Source organism: Oryzias melastigma, linkage group LG17, assembly GCF_002922805.2.
Source record: "Oryzias melastigma strain HK-1 linkage group LG17, ASM292280v2, whole genome shotgun sequence".
NCBI lineage: Eukaryota > Metazoa > Chordata > Actinopteri > Beloniformes > Adrianichthyidae > Oryzias > Oryzias melastigma.
In genome coordinates, this window is record NC_050528.1 from 2,196,924 (window position 1) to 2,208,221 (window position 11,298).

General features: G+C 38.6%; 1 protein-coding gene across 1 annotated transcript in view; it reads right to left on the bottom strand.

The window, feature by feature from the left end:
- The window catches only part of LOC112139398 (receptor-type tyrosine-protein phosphatase mu), a gene marked incomplete at its 5' end in the record, with an annotated part of 51,603 nt that overhangs the window by 17,651 nt on the left and 22,654 nt on the right, over nt 1–11,298 (bottom strand). The window contains 3 exon segments of the mRNA XM_024262182.1: nt 2,151–2,305; nt 3,773–3,889; nt 6,248–6,345. Coding sequence (XP_024117950.1) covers nt 2,151–2,305; nt 3,773–3,889; nt 6,248–6,345 — 370 coding nt within the window.

Consider the following 11,298-nt stretch of genomic DNA (forward strand, 5'->3'; position numbering starts at 1 on the left):
CAACTTCTTTCTACTTGAAAAAACAACAACATTTATAATGAGTAAAGAATGATTATGACTTTTGTCAAAACTTTTGCTCTTACGGCAAATATAATCCTACAGAAAACACTGCAATAAAAAAGTATCATTTAGGTGTTATAACTATAAAAGTCAGAAAACTGTAAGGACAACAACACATTGACTTGTGTTTTTAATTTTGTTTTCAATTCTCAAATATTTTTTAAATAGGACATTGTTTAAACAGTTGTATTATTAAAATATATAGGTTTTTTTTTCACGTTTAAAATATTTTTTCGTGTTCAGTTTGTCATCTTACATTGTTCTCAAAAAAAAAAAAACACTCAATGTGAAACCATAATTTTAGTGGCAAAATCTTCCAAGTTATTCTAGGAATCCACAACATGTAACAGGACTCAAACATTGGTGGAAACAAGGAACTGGAGTCTTGTTGAGGTTGTAAAGTAACATCAAGAAGAAGGAACATGAGAAACGGGAGGAATACCAGGGACTCAGAGAGGAATGGAGAAAGCTTGGAGGGTGAAAGTGACAGTGGTGCCCGTGGTAACTGGAGCACTCGGGGCTGTAACCTCCAACTTGGAGGAGTGGCTACAGCAGATCCTGGAAAGACCTCAGACATCTCAGTCCAGAAAAGAACAGGAACAGCTAAGAGACTGCAGGACCCTCAAGCTCCCAGACCTCTGGTAGAGGACCAGAGATATGAGGAGAAACCACCCGCGGAGGGGGAGAGGGGCGTTTTTTTTAAATTTTATACAATGTGGATGGATAGCTTGTAGGACACCAGGGATCGATTCTCAGGGGACGATGAAGCAATTGATGAAGCATTTAACATAACTTTGACGCTACTTCCTGCATCATAACCCATGAGAGACAATGAAGCACATGTCATGCCAGCTCAGACGTTGTTCTGAGGTCTGAGTCCAGTGGTGTGGAGCCAGAGTGCCTTGATGGAAAGTGGGCTACTGGAAGAAGACAAAAAAGGACTAGATGTGACAAGGATCTGGTGAATGCCACTACTCAAATAATCCTACTCAGAGAGGTTCCATGCAGAGAACTCCCAAGTAACTCGTAGCTCAATGTTCTAACATCCAGAAACGGCATCTACTATCACAAGTAAAGATTGAAGCCGTACGGCACAAGTACACAAATGTGGGAGAGCACTAATACCAAACTCCCACCCAGAACCTGGGAACACAGCCCCAATAACTACTGGTAGGCTGAGCGAGGCAGCAACTGACCTGAAAGACAAGATCATGTAAAGAATGAACACCAGACAACCTCGACACCAACTACAACAGTTAAATCAAGTACCACCTGAAGGTCTCCTGGAAACTGTGAATGAAACATTGAGGACAATTTCTACCACAACAATCACAGAAACTGATGAACTGGTTTACACTACAGCAGCATTGATCTTTGAAATGCTTGGTTATAAGAGCAACCACGGGAGAAAACAATGCTCACCATGGAGCAATGGTCAAGTAAAGTACCACCTGAAAGTCTCCTAGAACCTATGAATGTTCCAGTGTGGTCCAATTTTCATCAGGGTGCTGTGGTTCCCCAGCACCTGAGGCATGAGTGGGCATGACGTGTTTTGGTATCTGAGATTATCTATTAAGTAGACGGTAGTGTTAAGGGTCTTCTCTAAGGGCTGACACTGGATTTTTTGTTTATTCATTCTTAATCAGATGAGCTATGAAGAACATGTTCTCATTTAAAACAACAACCTGGGAAGGTGGAAAAATACAAAGCTGATATAATGCAATTTTAATTTCTCCTTGACCCCCTGGGAATTGAACCTTCACTTAACCAACTGAGCAATCCAGCCGCTTCTACATACAGTAAAAATACAAATGAATTAATGCAATTACTGAAATAATTAACGCTTTTACCACTATTAAAAATAATGTTACCATTAGTGCAAAGAGCAGTAAACATGACAGTGGCAATAATACAGTTTGTTTAGCATCTAAGTTAACTGTCAATATATTTTTAGACTACGTTCCTGAAACGGATAGTACACAACAGAATCTGAAATAATAGGAGTCACCTGCATGTCACGAGTCTTTCCCTGGTCTCTACGGTTCCTGGCTGCAACAGTTATTAGAAAAATGATTCCAGGGCAGACTAACCTGCAATGAACCACCATGGGCCCAGCATTGGTCAGGGTCTTTGACTTGACTCTCTTAATGAAACCCAACAGGCCTGTGGCATGATAGGGAACGCCATGGTCTGGCCATCCAGTAAAGTGAAACTGTCGGATCTCTCGGATCTCATGAGCTCCTCTCTGTGCAAAAACAGTCATTTTAAATGCAGAGCACAAAAGTACACAGAGAAAGAATGTGGTTAGATGTCAGACTGGTCTAAAGTAAACACAGAGCCAAATACAAATGAATACAACAGAAAGAACAGAGTTTTCTTTATTTCATGGTAAAGATGATATTCTGGGTAACTGTGACCTTATCGCTTCGGTATTCCTGTGTCATGTTTTTAGTCCAGGAAAAATAGCTCTACACTAAGTTATCATTTTTATCCAGTCAATGTGTTTTTTTTCTGGCAATTTTCAGATTTTAAATAAATATTATGTACTACTTTAATTAATAAAACAATATGTGAAGATTAATTTACTTATGTGTTTACAATACAACCAAATTAGTCAATCAAAGACAATCAAATCAACCAATGCCATTGTAAAATTGTTTCAAAATTAAATAAATTGGTTTTCTTGATCTTGGAAAATACCATTTGGACTAAAGTACAGTAGGTTTATTTTACTCTAAGGCAAAATCGACCATCACAGCGGAAAACACACATGTGATGCAGTGGAAACAGATCAAGCATCATTCAGTCTTTGAGTTGGTCAAAGTCACGTGACCACACATTGTGCTAGAATGTTCTAATAATGATGATTCTAATGTGGAAAAACAACAGTGGGCTGAACTTCATCAAACTAAAATATGAATAGATTTGACATTCATTCTTGTTTACCTTTCTTGTAGACATATTTAATTTACACTTGATTATCTCAAAGGAATACAAGAATCTAGAAAATGTCCCCTCCATTTTTCAGTACCAGGTATGTATCTCTGTGTAACACTACTAGAGGTTTTGGATAAAGATGTCCTGGATCTATTATAGATCATTGAATCGAATTCAATCATATCATTCAAAATGAGCCAAAATGGACAATGAATCAGATTATCAACCACAGATTATTACATTAATTAGATTGTTAAAATAATGTTTTGTCACACCTCGAACTCTTCAACTCCAACTTTGACACCAACTTTTCAACAAGCAAAACAAAATTGCAGTTGGATAGAAATCCTCTGTGAATACGTTCTGAAAATACACTAAGAGAGTTGAACTCCACAAAGTAAGATTACAGATGTTTTACGGCGGTAAAACCTCTCACTACACACCATCCTCTTTCCTCAGACAGAAATGAATTTGAAACACTTTTCTCTCTTGTTTACACTGTCAAAGTACAAACCCTCATAGAAATATAAGTCTAGCATTTTAGAATGAAAACAAAGATCTGATCACAATGGAAGATTTGTATAACTGGCAAACAAAACGAATTCTGTCCAGGAGACACAGCACCGAAGAGATTGACTGACGAGGTTGACAGCCAATCGGAACACATGACACAGTGCAACATTAATAAAAAAAAAAAAAATAAAGTGACATTTATGTGAGATAAGAAAAGAAAAGTATAAAATACTGAATTTTGAATGAAAGGTTAAAAATGTACCTTTTCCACTGCAAATGTTCGGATGACATATTCTGAAAGCAGCTCGGTCTCTATCAGTGTCACCTTGATGTCTTTGTAGATCTCCGTGTCATCGGGCCAGTACTTGCAGCACTTCACCTACATGAGAAAAATCATCAAGCTCCAAGTTCAACTTCAACGTTTCACATTTCAGCCGACATTTCTGTTTTATTTGACATGCAACTTCTCCAACAAAGACTATTAGCTGCTTTTTCATTCTCACATCATAACAAAAACCCTTCCAAGGTTGAAATTATAGGACATAGCCAGACTTCAGACAAGAGGGTGTTAGATTCTCAACCTCAACTTTTCTAACCTCAACTGAGTAAAAAGAAAAAACAGGAAAAACAAAGAAAGAAAAATGTTACACCTCAATGAGAGATATAATAGAAAATCCACTAATGACAGGAACACGCACACCCACACACACACACACATACAAATCCCTCAGTCATTTGAAACTGATTTCCCCGCGGAGATCTTAACCCCCCCTGGACATAGTGTATTATGGACATCCCTCCCCTCCCTCACTCTCTTCAATTAAATTGCTACTCATGGGAGGATAGTGGTGGTAATAGAGAGTAAGATTACAGAGGCAGATCAGAGAATTACTATTTTTGAAGAGGTATTAAATGTAACATCACTCATAAGTAGAAATAAATTCTGTTTCTCACGTATCTGTGCTGATTATATATTAAATGAGAATTTCATTTGAAGACTGACAGACATAAGGAGACTTTCAGGCTCCTCTTTCATACACCCCCGATGACTAATCCCTGATGACAATCAGAAATCCACAGTCCACTTCCTTCTAGATTGAATTAGGCAAAACTATTACCTTATTAGATCGTTTTAAATCTGTGCCTTGCTTGAAGGGAATTACCATTTGGACTAAAATATGCCAGCACAAAAAACGTGTTCTTTTCTATAGGCACACTTAAAAAGTTTGATTTTGTGTTTGCAGCTTTAAACCTCGTTTATCCTCATAAAGCACCCCTTCATCATCCACCACATCAGTCTAACTTCTACTACTAAACTTCTTATCTACGTACACAGAGCGCCATCTTGGTCCGCAGAAGCAGTTTACAGAGGCTGCTTATGCTTTTCTGTATGTGTGCCAGAATTTCCCAGAGTTCATCACCAACTGTGCTGAGCAGATGGCCCACTGTGATGCTGCGGAGAGATTTTATGGTCCTCGCTGTGGAGCCACCATTGCTCTGCCCACTGTGCTTCCAGCGCACCATTGGACAAGGATCATATAACAGAAGGTTTGCGAGATGGGGTCTGCAGAGCCAGTAAGGATAAGCAGGTGTGGAAAAGGTGTGGGCTGGGGTGCGATGAGCTACTGTACAAGAAAAGCCTAATGAGGTGCCTAGAGAAGGGTTCATAAATCATTATGAGCTCTGGTGCATTTAGGCTTAAGCAAAAATGCATGTCAGCAAGATCAAGGCGTGCATGCATTTAAAGGACTTTTAGAGAAAATGCTTTAAAATTGATAGAAAATGTAGCAGTCCCCGCATTATGCCTCAAGGAATGCTTAGCCTTGCTTTTTACTTGCTTAAGACCATTGTGTAAACTTAGAACACAATATGACTAAAACAAAAGTCATATTGAAGTCAAGGTTCTCAATCCATCCATCCATCCATGGACCGGGTTGTGGGGGCAGCAGTCTAAGCAGAGATGTCCAGACCTCCCTCTCCCTGGTCACTTCCTCCAGCTCCTCTGGGGGGACCCCGAGATGTTCCCAGGCCAGCTGAGAGATGTAGTCTCTCCAGTGTGTCGTAAGTCTTTCCCCGGGACCTCCATCCAGTGGGACATGCCCGGAACATCTCTCCAGGGAGGCGTCAAGGATCCAGACCAGATCCCAGAACCACCTCAACTGGCTCCTCTGGATGTGGAGGAGAAGCGGCTCTACTCAGAGCTCTCTCTGGGTGACTGAGCTTCTCACCCTATCTCTAAGGGAGCGCCCAGACACCCTCTGGAGAAAACTCATTTCAGCCGCTTGTAGTCGGGATCTCGTTCTTTTGGTCACGACCCAGAGCTCATGACCATAGGTGAGCACTGGAACAAAGATGGACCAGTAAACTGAGAGCCTTGCGTTCTGGCTCAGCTCTCTCTTAACCACAACGGACCGGTACAGCGACCGCATAAATACAGACGCTACTCCAATCCAGCTGTTGATCTCACGGTCCGATCTTCCCTCACTTGTGAACAAGATCCCAAGATATTTAAACTGCTCCACCTGAGGCAGGAGACTCCACCCACCCAGAGAGGACAAACTACCTTTCTCCTCATATGTCATTCTCTTTGCAATTCTCCTTTATAAAATGCTACACGATTTCCACACTGCACTGTCACACAGAAACATCTGTGCAAAATTCAAAGATGATACAGTTATAAGGCATAAGATCAAACTGTCAATCAAGTAAAATTATCAAGAGACTAATTTATATCCACCCTGCCCACTTCCACCAGGTTGGTCACCATGACGATGGCTGCAGTGTTCTCTTGCCAGACCATCCTCCAGAAATCAGAAACCGTCTCTTGCATGGGCCCTTAGAAACAGAAAAAAATAGAAATGAGGTTTTAGGATTTGGTGAATCAGATGAATACCTGAAAAGCAAGGTTTTCATTTACAGCAAACATTGTTCAAACAGCTACAGTCACCCATCTAAATCACGATTTTGACGAGGTCCATATGGACACCATGAATGATCAAGGTTTCGTTCTTTCTCTCTTAATATGTGGTGTTTTCCTGCCAATACTGGCCAAAAACCTTGAGAAGTTAAGTGTTTGAAGTTCACGTTCATAAAAACATGTGTCTAGACTTGATCACATCTGGTTACCATGGTGATTTGGGAGTGACACATTATCTCCAGTATATCACAAACTGATGTGAGCTGTGTCAGGCAGAGCCTTTCTCTGAGACATGAAAAATAACCATTTCTGTAAACTTGGACTCTACTAACTCAAAAGTTGATACCAAAAAACAATAGACACTAAAAAGTAAATGAACTCTGAAACTTTTTATTCCAGGTGTAATTGAAAGGGAGAAGAGGCTCAGCCCAGCAATGATTTACTTTTAAAAGTCATCAAACTTAAGCATAAATAAAATACCACTTATGTGACAGAACAGTAGTTACAAAGCTTTAAACAATTAGAATTTCAAAAACTCACAAATATAACCATCGGCACTTATCACTTTGTCATCCTTTGAATTTAGGGCCAGATAATTTCATTTATCATACAGTGCTCCTAAACTGAAGCAATATAGCTGCTTTTTCATTAATGATTAAAACAAGAAGACACAATCTTTGCAATTTTAAGTTAAAGCATTAATGCATCTGTTAACTTAAATATGTTTAAACCCTTTTCACCGTGTCAAAGCATACATTTACTCAACAAAAATTAAGTCTCAAGAAACCTTGAGAGGCAAACTGGAAATGATGGCTTAAAGAGATGGTAAAAAGCATTGCCCTTTGCACACATGTGTCTATGGGTCAGAGTTAAAAAAAATAAAAAATCCCAACATGTCATTTGCATGAAATCAACCTTTCAGTTGAAGTGAACCATTCTGTGCCTCCAATATTCAAAATTTCACTGAGCAATAATTGTGGGTTGAAATTAATTATTCATCTGGTTAGTTTTAATTAAGGATCATGCTGAAAAAAATTACTTCAGACAAATTAATTAGCCAATGCAAATCTCTGCATTCTTCTACACTGGTCTAAATTAACTGTAGACATAAATTAGACAGACACTCAAGAGGACATATGCTGAAACAACACATACTAGACAACAACCAAAATCGTATAGAAACTAAAGCTTTCTCAGTCACACAGTAAATAAAAATGGTCTGCTCTTACACCTATTACAAAAAACGTGATGGAAACTGAATATGGCAAAAAAAAAGATTTTTAAGGACTCACAATTGGCTAAATACATTGTATTTTCACCCATCTATCTTTAAAACTGTAATTCATCCCTTCTGGGGTCACAGGGTTGCTGGAGCTACTGTTGGGTGAAGACGGGGTCCACCCTGGAGAGGTCTCCAGTCTGTTGCTGGACTGTGCTATATTTTGGTTTTGAGAAAATAGGTGCCCACAAGTTGTAAGGCTGCTATCACTTCTGGATAACAACTGATGTTAACACTCCTAAAGTGAAATACTACGGCAAATCCAGTGGTCTTAAAAAGGGTTTTCATTACATTTTTCCTTTTACGTTTAACAACTTTGCTCCATTCAAAACAGAAGTGAGAATGAATCCCCAAGTGTGCAGATAAATCAGAGGCTTGAAAGCTGTTGGAGGCAGTGCCATGTTGGCATGAATAAAGATGTGGTCTGTCAAAATATGTGTTGAAGAATGAATGTTTCCACAAAAAACTTAATTTATTCATTAATAAAACTATCTTTAAAACAAAATGTTTTACCTTTCATGTAAAATTCCAGGTTATTATAAGAAGAAAATTGGATCCTGTTAAAAATATTTAGAACGTCTGACATCTTTCTCCTTTTCTCTTTAAATGTAAAACTTTCTAAACGTATACATATATGATTAATTTTAAATAATGTTTTTAATTACATATTTCTTTACCACTGACACTCTGCAAGACACGGCTACTTCAAAATCTAGAGAGCAATCTAAAACAATACAAAAATGGCAGGTATCACTGTCATCACTTTCAGTATCAAGTTTTTGTTGCCAACAAGGACAATTTTACCCTGCAGATAATAAAGTTGTTCTATGTTGGAAACAAAGTCCTGTTTTCATGAAAATTTGGATCAAACCAATGATTTGGAATGTTTCCATTGTTCTTTCAACTGCAGACTTTTTTTTAACTCTAATCCAATCACTATGATAACTCCCCAACCCCAACCTCCCATTCAGCTACCTCCTACATTTCTCTGTGAGGGAGGCTGCACTCTGTCAGGGGAGACCGCAATGAGCAGGTGGTGAGTAGGATTTCAGCAACACAATAACACTTGACTTCTTAAGCTGAATCTTGGAATGTGAGACACGTGCCAAGCAGGAATTGTATTCTTCTATATCCACAAAAATACATTTGAAGATTTGAAGGGAGAGAATAGAGTTAGAAGAAGTATGACTGTGGATAAAAAGACAATAACAAAAGAGTTATTGAATAGAAATAATTTTCAGGCTCTGATGACAGAATTGGATCTTGATAAAAAAGGTTTCCTGTGTTGATTAAATTACTATTTTCTTATGTTTATATTTTTATGAAAATGATTTATTTATTTATATGAGGTCCTGTCTAAAAGGATGCTCTTTCTCACCCCAGTAAAACATATTTTACCATTACCATGGTCATTCCTAGGAAGTTAATCAAAAAAGTAAAGTAAAAAGTAAAACCAGATGTCCTTCTAAAGAAAACTAGACTGAGATCAAACCTGGTGCTGGCAGATTACCAGTGGAGGGTCCACTGCTCCACAGCTACAAGGTTGGTTTCTTACAATGAACATCCTCACCAGCTACTCTCTTTGCTTATCAAATAATCAGCCTTTCACTTGAACAACTTTTGCCAAAAACGTCCATTACACATTAGACTACCAGGACTATCCTGACTCAAACCAAGTCATCTTTGTAATGTTTTATTGAAGGATTCAATAATTCTAGAGTTTATATTGTCAAACCAGAACAAATGAATGTCACTGGCATGAGATTGGAACTCGGGTCCCGGTACATGTGAGAGAAGAAACAGGTACAATATGACACGATTTACAATACTATATGCAACACAATATTCTACAAATGCTTACACAAAAAATAAGTAAATAAATTGTTTTAGGGTTAAAGTAAATACCATATAACTTTATATGGAAATACTCACATTTGAATTAATTATAGGGATCCAATTATGTCTAATTATCTTTTGTTGTTGACTGCAACATTTGTAGAAAAGAATAGTCCTGCTCTTATTATGAATATCAATTAGTACAAGGTTCAGTTAATTTTTGGAGTAAGACAGACTTTTCAATTTTGTAAAAATAAAAATGGGGTCAAGGTTATCCTTAAATGATATAGTGAGTAAACTCAAAGAAGTCTAGAACAAAAGAGAGCAGATGCTTTTAAAGCCAAAAAGCCAGCTGAATAAAGTGAAAACAAAGTTGTCCTGTAATTTCAGGCAGTTGACTTTCAGTAAATAGCCAACAATAAATGAATTCATGAGAAGAGGACTGAAAAATATCTTAAGGTTTTCACAAGAGACTAAAACCTTCCCGTAGAGGGCTTCCTAACCTAGAATGAATGCTGACTTCATCACTCTAGGCAACCTGTGTGCTGGTTCCCTCAGGTCAATCCTCACATGCAGTACACTTGAATGACAGAAAACAACTCAGCCCAAGGATTGTAAAAAAAAACTCTCACACAGACAATACTGAAACTCCTGACTATTCCAGTACAAGACAAATCTGGGCAAATTGGATCAAGACCAGAGATGTATAAAGTCAGGCCTCGAGGGCCAGTGTCTTGAATGTTTTCCAACCAACCTGCTATTAAATCTCTTTATTAGCCAAACACACCTGATCCAGGTAATCAGTAGCAGCTAAGGCAGGATTTCTGGAAAACCATCAGAGGCCGGCCCTCCAGGACTGACTTTGGACACCCATGACGTAGGGCAAGATGGTGCCAGCTGGTTGCATGCTGTATCACACTGAGGGCTTCCCTTTGTCGGTTTGCATTTTTGGGGTTTAGTTTAAGCCCCACATCATTCCAGCTGTACCAGCATACTTGCCACAAGAAGGGTTTGTGGTGTTATCGTTCTTTTGGGGCCTGGGGTGCCTGCTGTGGCAGACCTTAGTGCCATAGACTGATGAGATTTAACCCCTGGCAAACAAAACGTTACTGTTTAGAGATACATCTGAATCCCAAGATTTGAATCTTATTTTTAATGCAGACACGTGTTCAGAAAATAATGAGCTAATCACTTCTTGGAAATTACAGAAAACTTCAGTCCGGTTTCCATTACTTAACAATTATTTCAGTCTTATAATTCAATGTTGATCTTTTTTTTTAAAATCTAACTAAATTAACTGATGAGTGATGATCTCCTGTCCACCTACTAGGTTTAGAGATGTACTAACCCTTAAACACTGGAGCTGTCCCAACCGACAGGAAATAACACAAGTTCTTTGAAAAACTAAACCTGTTACATATCGGAGAAAAGCTGCTTTTCACAATGTTCACAATCTGTTCGGATTACATCAGTTGTGCAAATGACTGAATAGTGATAGTAATTCAATACTTTAATTCTACTATCCTCCAGTAAGATTTGCAGCCTCTTCTGCTGGTTTCTTACTCCAGTTTCACTATTAGCTTGAAATCCAGGTGTGACAGAACTTTTCAGTTGCTGCACCTAAGCTATGGGATGCTACTTTTCAACAGTAGCATCCCATAGCTTAGGTGCCTTTGATACCATCGACCACAGCATCTTACTCCAGAGACTAGAGCATGACATAGGGATCAGGGGATCTGCCCTCCAGTGGTTTGAA